Here is a 14,554-nt window from a genome sequence, read left to right as displayed (position 1 = left end):
CTTGCTGGGGAGGAACGCCGACGGGCGGTTGTTGTTGGTTATAGTAACTCATTGGGTTGTGTTCGGAATGGCACCGATCTGTTTGGCGAAAATATAGAGATGATTTACTTATATTTATTATTATATAGTATTTTAATTATTATTTATTGACGGCTGTTTGGGATTTTATGGGGTGAACTCCGAGGTTGTAACCGAGGTAGTGTAAGAGTTAATCCACTAGATTGTCACACCTCACACGTTGCTGCGCCTTATCCACGGTATCTACTTCATAATATTTAGTATTTACATTTTTTTAAAAATATAATAATCATAAATTATTAATTTATTAGAGGTTCGGTCAAAAAGTCTTTCTTAGAATATCAGAGAAAAAATGGAAAACAAAGTTGATTTTAATTTTTTATTTTTTTCAGTTTTTTTTACCATTTTTCCAATTTCTTTTACATTTATGTGTCAAATGCGTTTATGTACTTTATGTTGTTGTTCTCTCTTTTGTTAGATTTAATTGTAATTTTAAATTTCTTTTTATTAATTTCTAAAATTAATTTTCTTGATTATAAATTTGGCCTATATAAGCTCTGTCTTTTTTAGGCAAATTTTTTAAAGTTAATTTACGAAATTAATTTTTCTGATTGTAAATTTATCTGTTTTAGTTTTTTTTAATTAAAAAATTGTGAAGTAACATGTTTTAAATAACAAATTTAATTTTTTAACTTCGAAATTTTTTATTTTTATAAGTTAATTAATAATATATAAATATTTAATGCATCTACATGATTATGTATCATGAAATTGTATTTCACGTTATTTAAAATATATTAAAATATAAATTTTTAGTTCAAAAATATAAGAGTGAGACCAAAAACTATCGATTTTAAAAATAGAAATACTAATTTAAAAATTGATAAAAATAAATAAACAAAAATTATAATTAAATAATTTTTTAAAGACGTTGGTTTCAAGTATTGAAATCACATTTTAGAAATACATGGGTTAGAAATGAATATCCATATGTTTGTTACAAATTATTATAAGAAATAAATTTTCAAGAAAGAAATAACTTCCCATGTCTTTTATAAATTTCTTAGAGTATGAGTTGTATCGAAAAGGATAATCAGTTAGCTAGTCGAGCAAATCTTCAAATTTAGCACCGGAGTGATACATACAAACACTTTAACATTTAAGTAACTGATTATTTAAGCAGAGTAAGAGATATATCAAGATAGGAAACATGTATCTTTACCAATATCTAAAACATTGTTTATATAGGAGCGAGTCTCAACACGAATGGGAAGAGGTGCATCAAATGAAAAACAATGTTGGTGGATTTGGCGGTATTGTTGCCTTGGAACCATTGCACTTATATCCAGTCTTCGCTATTAGGAATCGTTATTGACTGCTTTGGACTATGAAGTTGGATCATGTTAGCGTAAGAAGTTGGATTGAGCTTGGGCTATTCCGGAACAATTTTTTGAAGGGAATGTAATTTATTAAGATAATTCAAATCCTTAAAATGCAAATTATCTTGTGTTGGATTATAAATTAAAAAAAATTTCAAAATGAAATGAGGTATTTTATCAAAGTTAAATTTAAAAAATTTTAAATATCACATAAAATTTAAAAAATTTAAATTCTCTCTTTATTTTATAAAATATGAATCATAAAATGGTCCCTATAGTTTTTTCAAATTTATTTTGACTCTATATGTTTCAAGATTTGGATATTAGTCCCTGTATTTTTTTTAAATTCTTTTTGCAAATTTCCCTAATTTTTTTAATAAATTTTGCAAATTAGTCCTTAAAAAATTTTAAAATAGTTCCTCAACTTTTCTAAATTTTTTGTTTTCACCTAATTTTAATTTTTGTTTTGGAACTTTTAAAATTTATAAAAATAACTCAATTTTAAAAGATCAAATTATTTATTCAAACAAAAAATATTAAAATTGAAATAAATTCAATTAAAATATTTTGAATTTTCTAATATTCTAATTTCTTATAATTTTCCATTGTTTCATCTAAATATACTCTCATATTTATTTCCAAATAAGAAAGTGGAAATGTTTCCTCCCATAAAATTTTATATAAATTTGAACCCATAAAATTTTATATAAATTTGAACAAGTAAATTATAACTCCTATTTAGGAATGTCAAAATTACGTGTCAACCCTTTTAAAAAAAAATAATAATAATAAAATCAAATATTCATCTTTATATTTCGAGGTAAGTAATTTATCGGAGTTGCTTTTTAGCCCGCGAAACAAACGCATCTTTAGAATTAGAACCAGTTTGTCACTCTTGTTTTTTAAAATAATAATTTTTCAAAAATAATTATTCGTAGGCTACAGTTATTTTTTAAATGTTTGAAAAAAAAAAGAAAGAATAAATCGGATAATGAATTTAGATTTTGTAGACCAAATAATACCGTTAATTGGACAGCTGCGACCGTATATTTTTTATATTAATAAACTACATATAAGATTTTTAATTTAAAATTTATTCTTCTTCGTGTAAAATTTAGTTAAATTTTGTCCTGATAAGTGTTGACCTATCGAAATAAATCCATATAAATATTGACCAAGTCAAAAGTTAAAGAGTTTTATTTTGTAGAAAAGTATATTTAAATTATTATTTCTAACTTAAGCAAGCTAAAATTGTCAAGTGTAAGATTTGAACGTCAAAACTACATTTTAGTTTATACAATTTTAAAATTCATCTATAATGAAAGATACACAAAAATAATATTTTAAAAAATTGTATGTCTAATTAAAATTTAGATAAAATATATTAATATTTTAAAATTATTTTATTTTTCTTTTATTTTATTTTAAAGAGCCTACAGTTAACTAGTTAACTACATTTGTTTAATTCTCATGCTTTAATCAAAATAGTATTAAATGTGGAATTGATTATGGCCTCACTTTCAAGAATAATGGTTGAGAATGAGAAATAAAAACCAGTACTATCTTATTCCCCAATATCAATTAAAAGAAAAAAGTGTATACATTTTTCAAACTTAAATATAAGTAAATGTTGACTAATTTATCTATATTAATGTTATTATTTTAAAATCACTCTTAAATTAGTTCCCTAATATTTTAAGGAGATAACCGATACAATTAAAGATAAGTAGTAAATGTAATTTCTATTGTACCTAAAATCAAAAAATGAAATGACTTAACAATTATTATTAATAATGTGAAAGTAAATATTTTTGTTTATAATAATTAAGTATGTAGTAAGTTACCCTGTTTCATTTTTTATATGTAGAAAATGTAATAAATATCACAATAAATTTATACATAATTGCAATATTTTGAATTTAAACATGACACAAAACATTCAATCTATTATTTTTATTTTATAATTTTGAGAAAAAAGTTGGTTCATAAATATTTATTTTTAAAGTTTAATACAATATTAACTACTACCTCCGTCTTTAAATATAAGACATTCTTGAAAAAAAAAATTATTCTTTTTTATAAAATTCATTTAACTTTTTTTACTAAATTTACCTCTAATTATGTTATATTTTTTTTACTATGTGTAATAAATACTACAACAAAATTATTAGAAAACTCTTTTAATATTATAACCAACTTTCTTAATTTTTGTGACTTAAGATATGTTTGGTAAGATAAAAAACAGTGCTTATAACAAATAATTTACAACGTTTAAGTTAATATCATGTTTGATAACAATTTTTTATTATTATAAAATTATAGCATTTTTTCACGAGGTTATAACGTTTTTTTTTTTTTATAAAACTACATGAAATAACCTTTGATCTTATAATTTATAGCATTTCAATTTTTACCCTAGTTACATTAATTGAAAAAGTTTAAATAGTAATTATAAATATATTTTTTATGTTATTTTATAATTTTCAACTAGTTCAATAGTTAATTTTATCAAATATTTTAAATTAAATTAACTAACTTACCAACTATATCTACTATTAATTAGCATATTTGCTATCTATTTTAAGGTAAGTATAACTTCTTAATTATCTACTATTTTGGCCAAATAAAGACCTAGTCATTAGTCAATGAGGTCTTCTATATAAAGATAAGAATTGTATTATTTCGTCAATAGTAATCTTAATTATTTATTGGAGAGAGAAAATTGGTGGAATTGGATGATTAATAATTAAAGATATTACTCTCTTTCTCTTAATAAGTGTCAAAGAGTTATATTTTTTCTCTATCTCAAGAAAAATTGTCACTTTAAGCTACCAACACAACTTTTATTACATTTTTTACTGATTTACTTTTATTTATTGAATTTCATTTCAATTAACTACTCTAACTACTATTGATAAAAGTATTACTATGGGTGTTTTTATAAATGATTTTTTTTTTTGTCTCATTTAAAATATAAAATATTTTATTTGTTAATTTTGCATGTATTAAACTATTTATCATTTTATAATATCAATATAATATTAATTACTTTTTTTCACTAATATACTCATATTTATTAATCCCTGTGGTCCTATACATAAGATAATTTATGAAGATTTTTTAATTTTATATTTTATGACTTTTAGGGTGCATTTAATTTTTAAATTACTTTTATATCTTTATGTAAGATATTTATCTTTATAATATTATTAGTTGATATTTAATATCTCACTATTAAAATGAAATGAAAAAAAATAATATTAATTATACTATTAAAATCAACCAAATTATTCAATTGTGACTGTTAATATTAATTTTACTATTAAAAAATATTAATTAAACGCTATTATTGAAAAAATAATAATTAAAGTGCCGTTTTATGAATAGTATTTATTTCAAATGTGACTGATATTATGAAATAAAAATAATAATTGAATACATTAATCTGTAATTGTAATTAAAAAGGTATTTCAAAATTGATGTTTTTTTACGCTTTTAAAATCAACGTTACGATGAGGAAAAAATCACACATTTAATGTCACTTTAATAAAAAGTAATTTTTTTAAATAAATATTATTCATACTTTTTAATGTAAAATATTTTTATACTGTTACATTGATAATAATAAAAAAATCACCAATAATTATGATTAATAATTTAATAAATATTTTATCTTTTTTTTTGTATAATTATTATCCGGACTCCTGTGCAAACAACCCCCAATAATGCATGTCTTTCAATTGGTGAGACTCTAAATTTTATTTTTATAATATAATAAAATGAGAGTTAAATATATTTTTAATCATTACAAAGTTACAGAAGTCTTTAGTTTTTTTTAATTCATTTTTATCTCTATTATGATTTTATAGGAAGTAAAATATCATTTTTTACAAACAAAAAATTCAAAATAGGAAATAAAAGAAAATAATTTTTTTTAGGAATTAAAAATTAAGAATTTTTTTATAAAGACTAAAATTTATTTATTTATTTTTTAATTATTAAAATTTCATTTTTTGATTAAGATCTAATTTTTAAGATTATAAGATAACTTTCAAAATATTTAAGATACTTTAGTTATTATATTTTTTAATATATATAAAAAACTTTAGATAATATTAATCGTGAGACAAATGAAATAATTATTAATATCGTGATTGGATGTTTATGCATTTGAGTTTGAGCTGACATGCATTTAAAGGAATAAGTTTAATTAACACTCAAAGAGAATATTGTAAAGAAAAAAGAAAGCTAAATTAAATGCTCTCATTAGGGACCTCATCTCTTCATCCATATACGGAAAACGCGAAGTTAATGCACTATTCAATTGTCCCTTAATTACATTTTTCTTTTCTTTCTTCTTTTTTCCGGTGGTTCATCCCATTTATTCTTCAATAATTTATTTCTTTTTATATGACGAAAGAACATAAAAGTACGTCTACCAACTTAATAAATTATGTCTGATAGGCGTATTTGGCTATATGGGTATAGGTGGTTGTCATATGACAACTAAGGTAGGCAAGAAAAATGAAAGCAAACTTAGGTAATCCAGCAAATAACACACTTCTTAGTATCTTATAAATTGTAAAATCTTTTTGAGTTTTATTTTTTACGGAAAATTGTAACATCTTCTTTTAAATGAAAAGTGTGACGTGTTACCAAAAAAATGAAAAGTGTGATGCATATACTAAACTCTTATTATATATACTATAAAAAATAATAGTTTTATTTGGTAGGAAAGATTTGCACAAAAAGAGGAGAATACATAAATATAAGAGATTTGATCCATTAACAATTGGATAATCATAGATGAAAAAAATGAGCAGCTATTATTATTATTTTTGCAAATATCTTTCATAACAATCAACATTTTTCATTATAAAATATAATTGAGTTTTTGAAAAAAATTATTATTTTCTATAGAATTTTAATTTTTCAACTACTAAGAGTATATTACCACTTTGTTCCTCGTTATAAGCACTTGATATCTTTTTTACATATATTAAAAACAATATACAGTGAATTTAATGTATCAGTTTTATATATAAATATTATTCTAAAATATTTTTTATATATAAATGTATTCAATTTAATTTTTTATTTTACAACATAAATTAGTGGTATTAATGAGCAGAGCCGTCATAAATAATTTAAAAAAAAAACTAAAATTATACGGAAAAATAAACTTGCATATATGAAAACATTGCATTCTATCATCGGACTATTGCAAAACATTTACAATATATAATTAATATTTTGAGACCCTTAAATTCTACGATAATTCAACTTACATGGACTATAAACTGATCCCATTAATGATGAATATATTTTAAAAATAATAATAAATGCACCTAGTAACAAAGGTATTTATATTTAGAGGTAAATTATTTTCTCAACTCATAATTTGAGATAGAGACATTAATTAATTATTTTTTATCAAAATATCTATAATTTTTCTTACATTTATTTTGTACTATACTATTAATTAAGTATAAAAAATAAATACTATGAACGATTATAAACTTTTTTTGACAAAAGTGGATATAATAATAAACTTAAAAATACAAAACCATTAACATTTATTATGCGCGAATGTTGTAAACTTCTAGATATTGAATTCAATTCATATTCATAAATAAAACTTAAAAATACAATACCGATGATTTTAATTTATGTGGTTTTGTGAACAAAACTTTATAACTAGAAATGGATAGATGTAGTACATTATAACATTTTAAAATTGCTAATATCACAAATGATATACATCACCAAACTCACATTGAATGTGTTTTTAAGATTTAATTATAATTTTGATCTTTATTTTTTTATTAATACATTGAATTAGTTTTTTATATTTTAAAATATGATAATTTGAATTAATTCTTTATATTTTTAAACTAAAAAATAATTATTTAATTTATTTTAAAATGTCGGATTATATAATTTCATGATATAAAACAATTTAAAAACATTAATTATTTGTATATAATAATAAATTATTTTAAAAGTTAAAAACGAGGTTTTTTAAAAAAATTTATTGCACTTTCATAAATATTAATCATTAAACATATGATATTATATTTAACCCATTTAAAATATATCACTTTATTTTTTTAGATAAAAAAATTCAATAAAATAATAAAAGTTACAATTAAGCATTTTTTATAAAAGAAATTCAACGATTGTCTCGGTCTACGATAGGTATAACTCTAGGATTCAATTAACATTTTAAAAAAAATTCCATCGACTTTCTTCTGACTAGTAGGATTAATACTTGTTTTTAAATAGTGATCAAACTTTCAATATAATATTTGACTGAAAATGCATAAGGATATACTACAACTGAAAAATTGTTACTTTTTGTGAGGCCGTTTTTTTTACAAACAATATCCCTTCCGTAAATTTATGAACAGAGCATATAGCAAAATCTTATGAAAAAAATGTGATGCATTTATCAATATCCCTTATGAACCCCTTTTTAATTGGGATTACATGGCTGCTTTATCTATGGAAAACTAAGTGCCTTGCTTGACAAGAAATTACAAAATATAAATGAAAATTGAGACAACATGCAAAGATTGTGAAAAATCAACATAATGATATTGGTATCATTATTCTACGTTTGGTATTCCAACAATTGACCCCTTTGTAAAAATATCCAATAAACAACACAACACAGAATTAACATTAATAAGGATTAAGGTTAATACAGAAAGACAAAAATAAAAGCAGTGGTAGTATCTATTAGGAGTACCAACCAACCATAATAAACCAAATAATTTGATTTTGTAACTGCAGAAAAACAGAAAATGACACAGTTCTCTATATTGATTTTCATTTGTAAAATTGTTGCATCCACACCTTGTTATAGTCACAACGTCTCTGCCTACTCATTATTTCCTCTTTCTCTTTCTCTCTCTGTCTGAGCGTTTCTTATAGAAAAAGTACAAAAACCTGCTTTTTATTCTTTTCACTATAATAAGAAACATTGTTCACAGAGGAAACAGAGAATAAAGAGAGACAATGGCAGCTGGTGAAGGTGGTGAAGGAGGAGGAGGAGGAGGAGGAGGAAAAGTTGATGAGTTTCAACCTCATCCTGTGAAGGATCAACTTCCTGGCGTTGATTACTGTGTTACAAGCTCACCCTCTTGGCGTATGTATACTGTTACCATTATCATTACCAACCCATTTTGATTTTTTACTCTTTTTAGTTAATACCCATTTTTCATTTGTGCTAAAGTTTTCACCTTTCTTTGAATTTCAATGGTTTTTTTGCATTTGCAGCTGAAGGGGTTTTCCTTGGTTTTCAACACTACTTGGTTATGCTTGGTACCATTGTCATTGTTTCATCTATAATTGTGCCTTTGATGGGTGGTGGAAATGTAATCAATTATTTATTTATTTAATTACTTACATAGTTTTTTTTGTTGTGTTGTTTGGATATGAACTTAATTATTTTTTTGGTTTTGGGGGAAAAAGGTGGAGAAAGGTGAAGTGATACAGACACTACTTTTTGTTGGAGGCATAAACACTTTGTTGCAGACTTGGTTTGGAACAAGGCTTCCAGTGGTTGTAGGAGCATCATTTTCTTTTCTCGTTCCTGCTATTTCTGTTGCTTTTTCTACCAGAATGAGTAGATTTCTTGATCCACATCAGGTTTGTGTTACCATGTTGTACAATACTAGGTTTTTTTAATAGACAGTATATAAAGGCTGATTTCTTTGGATGGTTTTTAGTAGTTTAGAGAATAGTGTTATTGCATGTTATTTATGTCAATTGATTACTGGTTTAATTTTTTTTCAGAGATTTAAACAATCCATGAGAGCCATACAAGGGGCTTTGATTGTTGCTTCTTTGGTTCAAATCATTATTGGCTTTTTTGGATTCTGGAGGATTTTTGCAAGGTAGAATATGCACATTACATTTGATAATGTCTTTTGATCATAATTTTGCATTTGGCTTCTTTAATGAAATCAGTTATATTTAATATATGTTGATACTGCAGGTTTCTAAGCCCTCTCAGCGCTGTTCCCCTTGTCACTCTCACTGGCCTAGGACTCTTTATATTATGGTTTCCAAGAGTATTCACATTGCACTTTCCCTTTTTTTTAAGGTTATTGGTGTTTAATCTCTTTCATCTCATGATCAGTTGTTTAACAAACATTTTCTTTTGGTTTCCTTTGATTCTTGTAGTTGGCAGATTGTGTTGAAATTGGTCTTCCTGCATTGGTTATTCTGGTCATCCTCTCCCAGGTTTGTTACTTTATTACCCCCCTTCACTTTAGTCCTTTTGAAATATTTGTGCATAGCAACATTATAACATAACAGAAAATATAAGCTATCAGTTTTTTAGCATATTATCCAATCTGCTACCTTGTAGATTACTCAGATATATTCATCTAATATATCAAAATAGCTCAATATTTTTCATTGATCTTTCTACTTTTGTTAAACTAATAATGTTCTTGCAGTACATTCCACAAAAGATGAAATCGAGAGGAGTTGATCGAGTTGCAATCATAGTCTCAGTTGGAATTGCATGGGCATTTGCTGAAATTTTGACTGCAGCTGGTGCATATAATAAAAGATCACCAAATACTCAATTCAGCTGCCGTACTGACCGATCTGGGTTAATCAGCGCCGCTTCATGGTCAGTCTTCGATGGCTTAGCTCTGTTTTTATAAGGCATACAAAACTCTCAAACAATGTCAATGTGTAAAATAATATTTTGAGACATAATAGACGATATCTAAGGCTTCAAAGCATCAATCTACACAGAAGGATAACATGTTTATAACTTACAAGAACTAGGAGCTGAATATGTCTTTGTATATCTTACTCCTTTGTTGAATATATATATTCTAGTCATAGATTCGTGCAATACACAGGCGACATTGAATAATTAGCTTTTTCTACATCTGTGCAGGGTAAGAGTTCCATATCCATTTCAATGGGGGCGCCCTTCTTTCAATGCCGGTGATGCTTTTGCAATGATTGCTGCTTCTCTTGTTGCAATTGTAGAGGTTTACTTATCTTTCGTTTTTTTTAAATGTGGATTAACTTGTGTTGAGATGGTTTTTATACATTTTTGGATACAACAATGACAAAAGCTTGTGCTAGCAATATTTTGTATATGACAATATGTGCTATTATCTAGTATGGCATTGTGGACTAAACATTTTGCTTGGCAAAAGTTCTGTGAGAATTGTGAACTACCTATCATGTTCTTTTTTATATTCTGTTATTATAATTTGGAAATTTCTTTTCATTTGGGTATATTTTGATGTGTTTTACTCTTTTCAATCTTTGAGGACAGTCAACTGGGACATTCATTGCAGCATCAAGATTTGGCAGTGCAACACCTGTTCCACCTTCGGTACTTAGCCGCGGTGTTGGCTGGCTGGTACTATGTTATTTTTTTACAGTATATGTTTAAGTGCATTTACTTCATCAAAATTAGAATCATGTGTTGAAGTTTGATGATTTCAGGGTATAGGTACCCTACTGGATGGCTTTTTTGGCACGGCAACTGGATCCACAGCATCAGTGTACATTTTACTCCAATTTTTATTGTCATTAAATGTGTTCTACCTTGGAGAATTTATATTTTCCTATCTCAAGTTGAGTATATTAAAGACATTATTATCTAATTGTCTTTTCTTTCCTTGGCATTAAGTCAAAATGCAGGACTGTTGGGACTAACACGAGTTGGGAGTCGAAGAGTCGTTCAAATTTCAGCTGGATTCATGTTTTTCTTTTCGATATTCGGTATTGCATCCTCTTCTGCAAATTTATGAGCATTTAGATGTATTACTACTCATGAAAGTGAAACACTTGTCATGTGATTTTATTGAACAATTTGTTCTTTCATTAATTAAGCTAATTTCAACTTGTACCTCCTATAATGTGAGAGTTATTGGATTAAATAGAATGGAACATATTCCATAGATTCTATTTGATTCCACCTGATTTTAAACAATTCAAAAAACAACAACTAATGTCATTCTAAATATAACGGTTCATACAACTGCAACACCATATTGCAGTTGTAGAGAATTTAGGTCCGCATATATGTGCCTAATGTTTTTTACATACAGTATCCTGGTTTGTGATTCTTTCAGGTAAATTTGGAGCAGTACTTGCTTCTATACCAGTGCCAATAGTAGCAGCCGTGTATTGCGTTCTGTTTGCTTATGTTGGTATGCATCTGTTATTGATCATAATTTCATATCAATTAGGGACAAAAATTGTATCATCCATATGTTATGCAAGAAACGAGAAGTTGATGATCTAGAAATAACAAAAAACTAATGAGAGTGATTGCAATGAAAGTTGGCATGTAAAATGTATTTACATTACTACACTAGTATGATGCATTGTATTGTACCTTTAAAATGTAAAATTATTTCTGATTCAATTGTAATGTTTGTTTGTTTGTTTGTTTCTTCTGTGATGAGCAGCATCAGCTGGCCTTGGTTTTCTCCAGTTCTGCAATCTAAACAGCTTCAGATCAATGTTCATCGTCGGCTTTTCTCTCTTCATCGGTCTATCGGTTCCACAATATTTCCACGAATATCTGTTTCTATCCGGACACGGCCCTGTTCATACCCGCTCGACTGCGGTACGCAATATATCTTAAATGAAAAGTTTTCTCTTGCTATAACCATAACTATAACCATATTTGATTCTTATTGTGTGTCTGTCTCATTATGCAGTTCAACAATATAGTAATAGTGATTTTCTCATCACCAGCAACTGTGGCAATTATAGTTGCTTACTTCTTGGATTTGACTATGAGTCTTGCACATGGCTCAACTCGCCGAGACAGTGGGAGACAGTGGTGGGAGAAATTCAAGAACTTCAATCAGGATATTAGAAGTGAAGAGTTCTATGCACTGCCTATGAACCTTGGCAGATTTTTCCCTTCATTCTGAGTGCACTAATATTTCACTAATTTACTATTCCTAATAACATAGTGTCTAGATAGGCTGTGCAGAAGAATATACCAATACTTATAGGAACGAAGACTTATTCAAAGTTATACTCTTTCAGACTTTTATATTATATATATGTCCTTTATGTTTATGCACATGTTTGGTTTCACTCACAGAACTTAAAATTAATTCAAATTGATTTTGATATGTATGGATGCTGTTAAGTATATTTGATAAAATATGGATCGGCTTTTTAGAATGCTGAAGGGATCGGCTTTTTAGTGCTAAGAACTTGGCTTAAGAGTTTTCATTTCGACAAATAAATAGTACAAATGCTGTAACAATTGAGTTGGTATGACATATAAATTCTAAAGACTTGGGTTGGTATGTACGTTCACTTCTTTGGTCTACTCAATAGTGAATATCTTATTTTATTTTATTTTTTGGAATTTGCCTCCACTCAGTTTTGTGAAACTTATAATCCTTCTAATTTTGGGAAAACATTCATATTCTATATACTCATAAAAAAACTATATCAAATATTTCTTTTGCCATATTTACGTATATTTTTATACTATATAACATAATTAGAGTTTTCGTCTTTAATTTATAGAAATAATACCATACATCTAGTATTTACAATTTTAAAATGTATGACTATGTTGTTAATGTTATAATCCTCTTGTGCATTCTATTATTTTTTTGGTAAATAACTTATAAAATTGTAAATGTGACAAAAAAAAATTATACATTTTTTTTTAATAAATACAAAAGAAGTAAATGCATTTTAAAAATTAGAGGAGAAGTGAATATCATTTAAAAAGAACTTAATGAATCTTGTATTATTAACCCATAAAAAATTGAGAGATAGAATCTCCAACATCATACATCAATTGAGAATTGAGAATGTAAAAAAGATACAAAATACTCATTAACCTTAATAGTGAACCACTTTCTAATTGCTATGCATGACTTTCTCAATAAATTAAGATAATTTGTATGTATGGCTTTATAACTAGTTCAAATTAAAGTCAAATGATTTAGTCTAAAAAAAAAGTTAAACTCAAACAACTTTAATAAATACTCATTATCATTGACAGAATGTGCAAAAACACTTTTATAAAACTAGACAAATTATATTTTAAAAATAATTAATTTTATATTGTTTAAAAATACACTTTTAATTGTAGTTTTATGTTTTTAACTTAGATGTCATGAATTTGTTCGCATTGACAATTTTAAATTTGTATTATATTAATATATTTTATTAATTTAAATAAATAATATCATTTTTTCAATAAAAAAATATATTTACAAATATTTTGTTTCAGTTAAAAATACATGACCACAAATATAAATTTTTCATCTTAATCTTCAAATTTTAAATAAAAAGGTTCTACTAATTTAAAATTCGATTAAAAAGTAAATAGCATAAAATTATTTACATAATTCAACGTTACAATTAAACCCTCAATAACAACTTCGTCATAATGTAAATAATACTCATGGTTACACATTGGTAATAAAAGTGGACTTAAAATATAATAAAAGTTGGGTTTTCTCTCAACATTTTTTAAAGATAATTTTACACACACAAAAAAAGTAAATGATTGGTTGGAAATTTTACCTATTAATTATTAAATCAACCGTTGACCTATTGAAACCAAGCCCAAGAGTAGGCGTCTAGCGGCCCCAAACAGATAGTACGTTCTAGTTCCAAACAAATTGTAGGTTCTGGCCCACATTTTTAAGGTGGATTTCAGGGTTACGGATTACTATAAATTCTAGTTACTTTTTCTATTATAAATTTAGTAGTTGTGATTGATTAATAATAAATAATTTTTTTATATTATTATAATATATAAATTAAATATTTTTATAAATAAAATAAATATTTAAAAAATTAATATATCTATTTAGTAACTTACACCAACTTTGGAAATATTTTTTTTGTAATATTTAATTTCAGATATAATACTGTTTACAAGGAAAGAAAGCGTGACTATTTGAAATATTAATTACCAGATTATAGGTTCATTTGTACAAAACATATTTTTATTAACAATTACTACCAGCTAGTCGAAGTTGACCATTCGCAGGGCCCAATGATGTCAATAAGCCCCATATAAGAAGTGTAAGAGTTTTATACCAGGCACCCCCCCACTTTGACCTGCCACCCCCCCAGTGATGCGTAAAAGACAATTTTACCCTCTATCACATATATAA

General features: G+C 25.8%; 2 protein-coding genes across 2 annotated transcripts in view; one reads left to right on the top strand and one right to left on the bottom strand.

Moving 5' to 3' along the window:
• LOC101499162 (protein CYSTEINE-RICH TRANSMEMBRANE MODULE 13-like) overlaps positions 1-171 on the bottom strand; it is a 1,907-nt gene extending 1,736 nt beyond the window's left edge. Inside the window, exon 1 of the mRNA XM_027334036.2 lies at positions 3-171. Within this exon, the coding sequence (XP_027189837.1) occupies positions 3-52 (50 nt within the window). The 5' untranslated portion in view covers positions 53-171. The remainder of the gene's footprint in view (positions 1-2) is intronic.
• A 7,978-nt stretch (positions 172-8,149) lies between these two features.
• LOC101488412 (nucleobase-ascorbate transporter 4) lies at positions 8,150-12,483 on the top strand. The gene is made up of 14 exons (XM_004496813.4): positions 8,150-8,547; positions 8,679-8,776; positions 8,874-9,050; positions 9,198-9,298; positions 9,400-9,475; positions 9,588-9,647; positions 9,866-10,044; positions 10,321-10,417; positions 10,711-10,797; positions 10,884-10,942; positions 11,071-11,162; positions 11,516-11,593; positions 11,855-12,015; positions 12,110-12,483. The coding sequence occupies exons 1-14, from the start codon at positions 8,418-8,420 to the stop codon at positions 12,326-12,328; spliced, it is 1,614 nt and encodes a 537-aa protein (XP_004496870.1). The 5' UTR covers positions 8,150-8,417; the 3' UTR covers positions 12,329-12,483.
• The last annotated feature ends 2,071 nt before the right edge of the window (positions 12,484-14,554 follow it).

This window comes from Cicer arietinum, chromosome 4, assembly GCF_000331145.2.
Source record: "Cicer arietinum cultivar CDC Frontier isolate Library 1 chromosome 4, Cicar.CDCFrontier_v2.0, whole genome shotgun sequence".
NCBI classification, from domain to species: domain Eukaryota; kingdom Viridiplantae; phylum Streptophyta; class Magnoliopsida; order Fabales; family Fabaceae; genus Cicer; species Cicer arietinum.
The sequence above is the reverse complement of the archived record's forward strand: the minus strand, read 5'-3'. Positions and strand labels throughout refer to the sequence as shown.

What these genes read in the sequence shown, in the direction of transcription:
- LOC101488412 (XM_004496813.4), top strand. Translation starts at nt 8,418, where the DNA reads ATGGCAGCTGGTGAAGGTGGTGAAGGAGGAGGAGGAGGAGGAGGAGGA. An exon ending in TTCTGGAGGATTTTTGCAAG is followed by an intron (nt 9,299 to 9,399) that starts GTAGAATATGCA and finishes TTGATACTGCAG; the next exon opens with GTTTCTAAGCCCTCTCAGCG. An exon ending in ACTGGATCCACAGCATCAGT is followed by an intron (nt 10,943 to 11,070) that starts GTACATTTTACT and finishes CTTGGCATTAAG; the next exon opens with TCAAAATGCAGGACTGTTGG.